An 11966-nucleotide genomic window follows, 5' to 3' on the forward strand; every position below is an offset into this window, starting at 1 on the left:
TATTTATTTGTTCTTCTTCTTTACTTTCTTCTTTACTCTCTTCAACTTCTTCTCCTTCTGAAAAGACTTTCAAATTTCTCCTTCTTTCTAAGTAAACATACACAGCATAAACAATGATAACAACAACAATCACAATCAATGCTATGACAAAAATAACCATAACTCCAATTGTCCATTTAGGAAATTCTGTATTTTTAACATATCCTGCAAGTCTGTCTTCTGGACATACAATGTCTTTATCTTCAAGATTTGTTAATACTATGCCATGACATGCTACTTTGAATTGATATGAATCTCCTTCTTCTTTTCTACTTCTGCTATTTGAAATTTTATTTATTTGATATTCTTCTACTTTTATTTCATTTTCTTTTGGTAATCTCATGACTACTAACAATGTTTTACTTCCTGTTTCTTCATAATAAACATTGATGACACTCTTCTTTATTGTTGTCATTGTCTTTCCTCCAATTTCATCTCCAATATTCAAATTAGCACTGTTATTGTTTATTGGTTTGATTGTAATTATTGCATCAGTGAAATCAACATCATCAGTCAGAATATCAATGTATGTATGTTCAATGTCAATCTTTTGTTCTTTAAAATTGGCTTCTTTATTGATATTCAAATATCCATTTGATGTAACTTCTACATTAACTCCTTCAATTCTACCTATTGTCAATTCTCCAGTGTCAATAACAACACTTGAATATGTTCCATTACCTACTATCTCTTCTATATAACTTTTCTCGTTATTATTACTTTTAAGTGTCATTACAACTTCTTTCATTTTATCTCCTTTAATATTCATTCTACTTATACTACAATTGCTCATAGTAAGTGTTGATGTTCCTGAAACCTCTACTCGACTAATTTTCACATCTTCTCCTCTAATTTGATCTTCTGATATCTTCAATCCTTCATATTTTTCATTTGATGGCAATTTGTATATTACACTTGTTGTTGCTGAAAAATCAATTATACACTTATCTCCTGAACATGGACATGTTTTTCTTTCCCATTCTACTTCCGTAGTTATATTTTCTTTGTTTTCTATATTTGAACACGCTAGTTCTTGAACATTTGCTTCAACTCCTTTTGGACATGCAGATAAGATATATCGTTGTGAATCAAGAACTACTCCACTTGAACCTATTAATGTGATTCGTTCAATGTCATTGTTTCGTATTAAATTAAAGCATTTATCTCCTTTATTCTCTCCAACTATGTTCACAGTAATATTTTCAATATTCACATCTCCTCCATTTTCTATAACAATAATATCTTCATCACTCCTATTTCCTTCTATTTCTATTATTGCATTTTTGATATTAATGTTATTAACATATCCATCTTCTTTAATTCCTCCTTTCATTATTATTTTCCCTTTTTCTCCAATTTTTATTATTCCTCCTGTTATGAAAATACCTCTTTCTTTCACTTCTTCATTTCCTTCTACTTCAACCAATGGCTTATTACTTTCACTAAATGTAATCTTGTTATTAACCTCTATTTGTCCTCCTGTAACTTCAATTCTTCTTGTAAAGCTGTTATCTGTTTCTAATGATAATGTTCCTTTACTCATTGTAATAGAATCAACATTTAACGTCACTCCTGTGATTCTCATTCTTTTGTCTTCTCCATCTGTTATTTCATAAATGTTTATTGGGAATTTTGATTCAATTATAGTCTCATTGATATTCATGCTATAAACACTTGAAACAGATTGCATTACAATACGTTCTCCATAGTTAGTTATTTTTTCTATCAACGAATTACTTACAGGATCATTGAATGTACATTCATTCTCATTCTCACAATCAAATATACATTCTTGTTTACTTATAAGTGAATATGTGCAATAACATCCAGTAGGAAGTTTATTTTCTTGTTTATATGAGCATCTAATAGGTGGACAATTATATGTTGTGGTATCTGTTTTACATTCTTGAAGAACAATTCCTCCACATTCTATCAACTTCACTTTCTCATTAGAATTGGTGATACTTCTAATCTTAAATGATATTTCTCCATTGTTAATTTGATCTTGTTGATGTGAAATAAGTGAAGTACATGTTTCACTTGGTTCATGATTTGATTCATAATTGAATTGTGAGATACTTGCTATGTTATTTGGTGATGATAACTCAAATGTTCCTGATTTGTATGTAACTTTGTCAATATCAAATGAATTGTCTGATTTGATTATTGACCCTTCTAGAATAAGTTCATTAAAGACATTAATTCCTAATAACTTGATATTTCCTGCTTTCCCTTTCAAATGGAATTGTGTGTTATAAATTCCATCTAAATGTACTTCCATTTTTCCATTACTCTTATCAAGTACATTAATGTATGTTTCTTTCTGTGAATCTTTAACACGGATGTTCGATTCTGTTATTACCAAATTAACAACATTATCAATTGATGTTGTTTCAATATAGATTGTACATTCATTAGAACATGTGACAGTATTGTTTTTCGAGTCACTACGAATGTAATAACTTCCTCCTTTGATATTAATATTTGCATCTCCTTTTGAAATTTCAATAATATCATATCCATTAGTAGCTTCACTATTATCTTCAAATGTTAATTCACCATCTTTACTTATTGAATATATGTATTGTTGTTTCCATTTTTTACCTGTTTGATGTTGACAATTAGTAGTATCAGTACATGTGTATGGAAGTGGACATGTATAATAACTTGATTCTGCAATATATACATACATTGTGCCTTGACATGCAAAATATACATTACTTGGTAGATTTGTATTGCCATTTATTGAATGATTTAATTGGATTAATGGAACATTTGTAGTGATACTATTGGTATTTGTTATATTCATTGTTGTGAATGTGAGTGTATCAGAAATAATAAGTGGAAGAGTAGATGGACTAATAGACTTAAATTGAATAGAACTTGTTGTTAATTTATCTTTTGTTATAATTCTTGAACTTATGTCATCAAGAATAAGAGATGAAATAACAACATCATTCTCTATGCTAATCTTACTATTTTCTTTAATTTCAATCTTAATATTTGATTTACTTTTATCAGTATTAATAGTTCCTACATAAACATCTTTAGATCCTATTATAATATTATTTGATGTCTCACTTGTAATTATTTCATCAATTTGAAAATCACTATGAATTTCTATGTTTTTCTTCATTACCATTCTATTTAATTGTGTACTTCCTGTGAAACTAATTGAACAATCATTTGACATTTTAACTTCTTTATATACTCCATCAAATCCTTGAACATTAATTTTATCATCAGAATTTGTTGTTAAAACGAGAGGAAGATTATTATTAGGACATAATGATGGAAGTGTGTATGTTTGTGAATCTGAAACATCAATACTTGTTGATTTAGTAATTTCACATTGTTCAATTTTTGGAATTAATGAACCACTACATCCTTTATAAAATATATTAGTTTCTTGAGTTGCTCCTTCAATTTCAACATTACTCAATGTTCCAATTACATTTCTTAAATTACAAACGTAAACACATGTTGTTGGTATATTTGAAATGGTTATGCCAGTAAATGAACTATGAATATTGAATATACTGTTATTTACGTTTTGATATGTTTTAGAATCTTGTACATTCAATTTGTTAATTGAGATAGAAGTAACAGTTGATGTACATTCAAATTTAGTTTTCATAATAGTCATTTCATTAACAGAAATACTTCCATAAATTGTAATTGTTCTTATTGTATTAGTGTCTGTATTTTTAAAGATAACTGAACCATCCTTAGCATTAATTGATGTAAGAGTTATGTCTTGTTTAGTGTTAATCGTGAATGTACCATTTTCAACATTAATTGATGGTGTTGAAACATCACTAGATTGAGTAATTGTACCAATAACATTTCCATCTTCTATTGTTAAATCTAGTGGAATTTTAGTAACTGTGAATAGACCATTCAATGTTAAATCATTCAACCCAGTTGGAAGAGTGATTGAAACAGAAGTACTTAACGAATTTATTATTTTTAATTTTTGTGCATGAACTTTTGTAAGATCAATTGATGTTGTTTTTGTTTTGTCATTAATATAAATTATTCCAGAACATGGAATATCACTAGTTGTACATGGATTTAATTCCAATTTATTGTCTGAATATGTCGTTTCAAAAGTGATTGGTTGGCAAACATAATCATTTCCTTTTTCTTTTTTGCTGAAAATAACAGTATCATTACATTTACTAATACAGTCTTTTGGAATATTAGTTATTTTAGAATGTGATTTAACAACAATGTTTTTAGTAGTATCAACAGTAAATGTATTAGAATTATCAAGGTTAAATATAACTTCATCATTTAATGAAGTTGTTAATTTTGGACTGCATTCTTTAATATCTATATTAACATTATTAACTGATGCACTGACACTTGTTGTTGTTGATTTGATTGTTACATGTGAGCTAGTTGCAATTATAACATTATTAAATCCTGATATTATAGATTGTGAATAAACAGTAACAGTCTCTGTTTTTCCATGTCCATTAATAGTTATTTCAGTTGTACTATCACCAAATACAGATATTGAATGATCAGAAGTTGATTCAATTGAAATTACACCACTTAATCCTGAAATATACGTATCTACTCCAATATCAAATTTCTTCATTCCAGATGCAATAACATTCGGTGATTCAATTTGAATTAATGTATTTCCATCAGTACATTTATGAGACTCTGGATTAAGATATGATGTTTGTTTGTTTAATTCAATATTTTTATCAGTAATTGTATAACATTTATATGTTGGTTGTTTGTTATCATCAGTGCTTTGAGTAAGATATGAATTAACAGGAATAACTTTACTATCTGTAAATGTGCATTCTTTATTATAATTTAAGAAATGTTCAGGAATTTTATTGTTGTTATCAGTGGTTGTTGTTGTTGTTACTTTAAATGATTTAAATATAAATTCATTTCCACTTACAAATGAAAGTGTACCTGTTGTAAAATCAACATTATTACCACTAATCTTACCTGTTCCAAATGTTGTTGATTCTGTAATAGTGATACTATTTCCAGTAACTGTTAGATTGCCACTTGTAGTAAGTGATTTTGCTTTAATATCTCCTGAAATAGTCATTGAATTTAAAATAAGTGGTGTATCTGTGTCAATTCCATTACAATTACCATATACTGTAAGTGTTTTATCTTTATTACTTTCATCTTTTGCTTTATTTACAATTTTAACTTTATCAACATTAAGAATAAGATTTTTTGTTTGTCCAGTAAGATGAATAGTAGATCCTCCATTATAAGTTGATTTAATAGTATAATTAATTGATTCAGATGTTACACTAGAGTCAGTATTTAATTCAATATAACAATCAGATGTTTTACATTCTATCAACTCATGTTCATATTTAAGTGTTAATTTAGTTGATTCTGTGTTAGAATTAGTACTAATAATCTTTGTTGGTAACTTTTTAGAATTGCATTCATCTTCTTTATCTGTACATACAGAATAATAGTCATGATATAATAAACATGTTATTTTACTTTCTTCATCACTCAATTTTGAAGTAAATAACATTTTTCCATCACATGAAAGTATTTGTTGTTGATTATTACCAGTAAATGTGATATGATTATTTAATCCATCAAGTAATAATGCTGGAATATCTTGACTTAAAGATGATTCGAGTTTAGAAACAGTTAGTTTAAGAGAGTATTTATTTCCATTATTAATTATAGAAAGTAAAGTTGATTTTACTTTCATAGTTTCAATAGTAATTTCAACTGGTTTTTCATTTGTATTTTCATTTGTAACAGTAATTAATCTATCTTTATTTCCATATTCAAACTCTTTCAATGTTAATTCAAAACAAGTACTAATATTATTGTTTACTGAATATGCTTTGAATGAACTAGTTGTTATTAATGGTAAATTAGATGTAAGTTTATTTACACTTCCTCCAATATAAATTGACTGTAATTTATCTACACCTGTCAATGAAATTGTATTTGAATTATCTTGACTATTTGATATTTTAGTAACATCTTTAATATTATCTTGAATATTTGATATTTTAGTAACATCTTTAATACTAACAGTGTTTGAAGTTGAATCAACTATTAACTTTTCTTTTAAGTCATTTCTTCCTTTTAAAGTGACTGTGTTTATTGATGATGATACAACATAAACACATTCTGCACGAGTATTGTCAGTAGTAGAAATTGGATTAACATCATCTTTATTAAGTGAACATGGACATTCTACAGCAGTGAATTGCCCATCAAACGAATTATCATCATTTTTATCAATTGAACACAAGACTGTTTTATTCATTGTTGTTTCTCCTGTTTTCATCACTCTAACAACTTGTCCTTTCTCTGTAGAAAGCACTGCCTCCTTTGGTGATTCTGTTCTTTGTTTATTACCAATTGTAATTGAATCAAGAGAGTCACTTGCAATAAAGTCACAATAATCAGGTTCTGTATTTTCACAACTTCCAGTAATATCTGTAACTGTTATTTTGCTATTCTTTTGTAATATAATATAACGAGAAGATGAAACCGAAACACCAGGAAATGAAATGGTTGAAGAAGTTGCAGTAAATGTCTTTTTATTATCCGAAGTTGCTTTGAGTTTATTACTAGTACGAGACGCACTTGTTTTCAATTTATTTTTATTTTCATCTTCATATGTTACTGAATCTGTTACTGTCAGTTTCATATCAGTTGGATTTAAATCTCCTATTTTCATTGTTTTTAATTTCAATTCTGGATTTTCTTTTGCTTCTTTTAATTCTGGATTTTCTTTTGTTTGACCTGTTATTTCAATAGTACTACTAGATTCTGTTAATGATTTAAATGACAAAGATTCTCCAAGTGTGTATTTTTGTCCCGGTGTTAAAGTAAGTGTATATTCTGTGAGATCAGTAAAATCTTGACAATCAGACTCCTTAAAATTTAACTTTTTTATTGTTTTTTCCTTATCTTTTAATGTACAAGTACAAGTTTTATCTGTTCCAATTCTATAGTATGTACCACATTTATTTGATGAAACGCCACCATTATTCAAATTTTCATCTGACTGTGTTGTATAGACACATACTGAATTTGAATCACATGTACCAGAAACTCCAGTGACTTTAATGAATGAAACTGTAACAGAACTATCCATTTCTACTGTCATACTTTTTTGTGAATCTGAATTTTGTTTTCGTAAACCAGCCTTAATAACAGCATTCTCTTGTTTTGTATCTTCATCTTCTTTAACAGTTACAACAACATCTTTTTGTTGTTTCAAATTAATTGAACTAATATTTTTTTGTAAAGTTACTGTGCAATTTTTTGTGGGTTGAACAGTTTTCCAATTCTGATTAATTGTAAGCATAGAACTAAAACAATCATCAACAAGATTCATTTTAGAATAATCAGTAATAGAATCACAATCAATCTCTGAATATTTGTTATGTGTTCTTGTACAATCACATTTCTCTGATTCAGAATGTCCATTTTTATACGCTCTGTAATAATCACACTTTTTCTTTGAAAGTGTTTGAGGAATACTATTTTCATGTTTAGCATAATAAAGAATTCCATTATTTGTTTCTGTTGTATCAACTTCTTCAACTTTTATTTCAGTTTCAATAATCAGTGGACAACTATTTGATAATTTAAGTTTTTTAATTGTTCTTTTTCCTGTTAATGTGAGTTTTGTACATGAGCCAATAGTAAAACTATCAATATTTGTATTTTCATTGTTCTCTTCAAGATTAACTTTAATTTCACCAGTTGTTAATGTATTATCAAATGAAACATTATTACAATCACTCTTAACTGTAAAATCACTTGAGTTTATTAAACAATCTTTTGACATACAAGAACAAATAAAAAGGATAAGTATATTAATAATAATCATATAAGATTAACTATGTATAAGATTAACTTTTTTAGTTATTATATAGAAGTTTAAGAATAAATACACTAACAAAAAATGTTTAAAAATATATAATCTTTTTGACTCTTAGTTTCTCTTTTCTCTTCATTTTTCCTATTTTTATCTATTACTTCCTTAGATTCTTTCAAAGTTTTTTTAAATCTTTTTTCGTTTCATTATTCGTTTCTAAAAAATAGAATCAAAATACGTTTTAATCTCACTTTATATTTTAAAAATATATACTTGTCGCTATATTTAATGATTTATACCTTATTTATTTTCTTGTTTTGAGTCAAATTAAGATTATTCCTTGTTATAAATTTATTTATGAGTTAGATAATATTTTTCTTTGATTTCAAAATATAATAATAGATTTGTAAACAATCATTCATTATTTAAATATTTTAGAATAACGAAGTATCAAAAATAATAATATAAAATATGAATATATAACAAATAGTATTAAACTAAAAGAGAGTGTCAATCGAATAAATTGAAGTAAAACACTATTCAAAATAAATACAAAGAAAATCAAATGAAAAAATAACAGATAAATATAGTATGAATGCTAATTATAAATAAAATGATAATATTATATAAAATTAACATGAAGTATTAATTATTTTTTTCATATTATAAAATATTATTATAACTAAATAATTGATGAAACAACAGTATAAAAATAATTTATACAAAAATATAAAACTAGTAAAACAAAAATAATACAGTTCAAGAATAAACCACTGTTTATTAATTAATATTCATTATTTATTATGTTTTAATTTTATTTAAACTCTCATTTTCAGTTTATTTAAATACCTTAGTAACAAAAACACATCTCCTTTATTTCAACACGTTTATTTGCAACTATTTAACTTTTATATTTACTTCTTTATATTATACAAATTCAATTATTGCCATATCAAACTTGAAAAGATGTAGTTTGTTAGAAGATTTAACAAACAAAGACATGCGTTTATCGAAATTGATAATCATTCTTTTATCATTCATGACAAATTATAAAATCCAGATAAAATATAAATTAAAAAAAAACACAACTGAATTACATTTGATAATTTCAGTTCAAATAAAAGTTACGAATTGTGTTGCACTGAAGTGATAAATAGAAATGATAAAATAATGAATAAAATAAACATCAATCATTTGAAATATAGTAATAAAATGAATAAAAATAGAAAAAATTATTTTATCTTCATATTTGATTCATTTTAAATACCATAACACAGTAAAATTGACAAAGAAAAAGAATAATTTAGATACAAAAATTGATAAATTTATATTAAAAGGGAAATGAATAAGAATAGTAAAAATAGAATAATTAAATAAGAAGATACAGAAAAATAATGAAAGAATACAGTAATATGAATAAGATGATAGATGTAAACCAAGAAAAGTTCAAATAAAAATAGATTTAATTGAAATAATGAAAGATAAAAGAAAGAATAAACAAAATAAAGAAGAAAACTGAAAAAGAATAAATAAGAAGAAGAAAACACAAACAAACAGAAGAATAAACATAAAAAGACATTATAATAAAAGAATAACCAATTGAATAAGTATTAACAAAAGAAAATTAAAAATAAAAACAATAATATATATTAATTAAGATAAAATAATTAGATTAATAGATATTGTAAAAATATACTTTTCTTATTAATTATTCAGTAATTGTTTTATTATATTTATTGTTCAATTCTTATTAATATCTTATCAATAAATATTCTATGATATTTTTATATTTCTATATTTCTATCAATTCACTTAACCATCTTATTCTTAATTTATTATCTTTTCAATTATTTGCTATATATTATATATTCTTTCATTTTTATATTTCATTGCTTTATTTATCATTAATTTGTCCTATAAAATAATCATAACGAATAGGTTGAATAACAAAATTTTTCTATTTTTCTTTTTTTCAAATATATTTAGTACTTTCAATTCACTTCTTTTTATTGATTTATTTGTCATTTAATCATTCAAATAAGTAAAATGTTTTATCAGTTATTTGGAATAATTGCATTAAATGATATAACTATATAATTATTGTTTTTATATTTTTGGTACAATTTCTTCATTACCTCTTTGATTTAATTAACTAATAACATTGTTAAAGTAAACAGAAAAACAGAGTATTGTGTTTGAAGTACTTGTGAGAAAGAATTATAATCACAAAATAACAACAATACATAACTGTTTCAATAATTCTGAGTTATGTGAATATTTATAAATTATTACAAATCATAAAATAGAAGTGATAAATACTTCCTTATTTTTTAAACAATCTCAATATCAGAAAGTGAAAATAAAAATCCAACAAATAGAAACGAATCAATAAAGCAACACATTTTTAAAGAAATTATTTAAAAACTTCAAATTGTTTTTTTCTTATGAAAGGAAATATTAAAAAAAAAATAAAAAAATTCAATAAAAATACAAAAAACATCGAATTAAAACTTCAACAATAAACGAAAACAAATACACCATTATTTAAACTGATTAAACAGAACAAAATAATCATTAAAAACAAATGTCTTTAAAAGTTCTTACACTTCTTGCATCAGCAATTGAAAAAGGAAATACAGGAATTATGTTAGAAAACTTCTTGAAAGGATTAACATCAAAGAAACAAATAGAAAATCATATTGTTAATGTTTGTAAAGAACAATTAAATGGATGTGCTGGATGTCTTGCATGTAAAAATCATAAAGAAGTGTATTGTTCACAAAATGATAGATGCAGTGAATTAATGAAAGAATTTATTGAAGCTGATTTAGTAATATTTGCCTTTCCTATTTATTGGTATGCAATGCCAGGTCAATTAAAAGTATTTATTGATAGAACTGTTATGATGATGGATTGGAACACATTTTCAGCTAAACAAGAAGTTCTTGACAAAGGAAAAAAGACAATTGTTGCTTTAACAACATGTGGTTCTGCTGGTTATGATCGAGGAGTTTTTGAAATTAAAGAAATTGCAAGTTTATTTGGATATTCTTTTAATGAAATGCATTTAACTGGTGGTTCTGATAATACTTCAATTGCAAAGAATAGTAATAAAATGAAACAAGCATATGCTTTTGGAGAAAAAATTGCACAAAAAATTTAATTCTTTTTTTCTTTTTTGTTAATGTTATGAAGTTATTTTGAAATATTAAAAAGAAAGAACAAATTATTTGATTTAATTTGTTAATTTTAATTCCTTTTTTATTTTATTCTCAATTTAAATGTTGCATTTATGAGAAATGATGATGATTTAAATTCCTTAAATCAGTATTATCTAAATGAATTAAAAAATATTAGAAATCAAATTACTCAATACTTCAGAGTTATTGTTAAAAAGTATATTAGTAGCAAGGCTGAAGAAATGGAAGGATTTCATAATGCAAAACCATTACCAGTTCCTCCCAAACCATCAGGATTAAGTAAAACAGATCCTCGAAAAAAGCCATTACCACCATCACCAGGTAATAAAAAGAATATTGTTCCAATTAAAATTAATGATGTTATTGATCAGTTAGAAAGAAATGTCAATTTCTATATTATCAAATATTTTAATAATCAATATAAAGAAGAAATTATGAAAGATGAAGAAAACGTTCTCAATTCAATAGAAAGAGACTTTTCTGCAAATTTAACAGAAGAAAATTATAAAACAAAAATTAGTTCAGATATTTCATTTATTAGAGAGGAAGTAGTTAAATTATTAATGGATTAAAAGTCATTTAATTGTCTTTTTCTTTATTCTTTCATTTATTTTTTATTGTTTTGTTAATAACAAAAAAAAATTAAAAGAAAATTAATAATTATTACTATTAAATTAGAACTATAAAACACCATTATTATCTGTTTATGTTATATTTTACCTCTATTAATTGTTGGCTTGTTATTCAAGATAAAAAATATCCTGTATGGGTTGTTCTTCTTTTTGAAAGTAGTTCAGTTCTGAAGAAAATTAGAATTATATTAAACACAAATACTAAAGAACCTGACTTATTGGTTTCTGGAAATGAAATTGCTG

General features: G+C 25.0%; 3 protein-coding genes across 3 annotated transcripts; 2 read left to right on the forward strand and 1 right to left on the reverse strand.

Annotated features, from left to right (window-relative positions):
- Positions 1-3: 3 nt before the first annotated feature.
- On the reverse strand, positions 4-7861 carry EHI_025700 (serine-threonine-isoleucine rich protein, putative; the record flags this gene model as incomplete). Its single annotated transcript, XM_644280.2, has 2 exons — positions 4-57; positions 113-7861. 2 exons carry the CDS (start codon positions 7859-7861, stop codon positions 4-6), a joined length of 7803 nt encoding a protein of 2600 aa, XP_649372.2.
- Positions 7862-10475: 2614 nt separating this feature from the next.
- On the forward strand, positions 10476-11054 carry EHI_025710 (iron-sulfur flavoprotein, putative; the record flags this gene model as incomplete). Its single annotated transcript, XM_644279.1, has 1 exon — positions 10476-11054. One exon carries the CDS (start codon positions 10476-10478, stop codon positions 11052-11054), a length of 579 nt encoding a protein of 192 aa, XP_649371.1.
- A 129-nt stretch (positions 11055-11183) lies between these two features.
- On the forward strand, positions 11184-11663 carry EHI_025720 (uncharacterized protein; the record flags this gene model as incomplete). The annotated part of the gene is made up of 1 exon (XM_001914216.1): positions 11184-11663. One exon carries the CDS (start codon positions 11184-11186, stop codon positions 11661-11663), a length of 480 nt encoding a protein of 159 aa, XP_001914251.1.
- Between the last annotated feature and the right edge of the window lie 303 nt (positions 11664-11966).

The sequence above is a fragment of the Entamoeba histolytica genome, genomic scaffold (genome assembly GCF_000208925.1).
Source record: "Entamoeba histolytica HM-1:IMSS scf_1104750516665 genomic scaffold, whole genome shotgun sequence".
NCBI lineage: Eukaryota > Evosea > Mastigamoebida > Endamoebidae > Entamoeba > Entamoeba histolytica.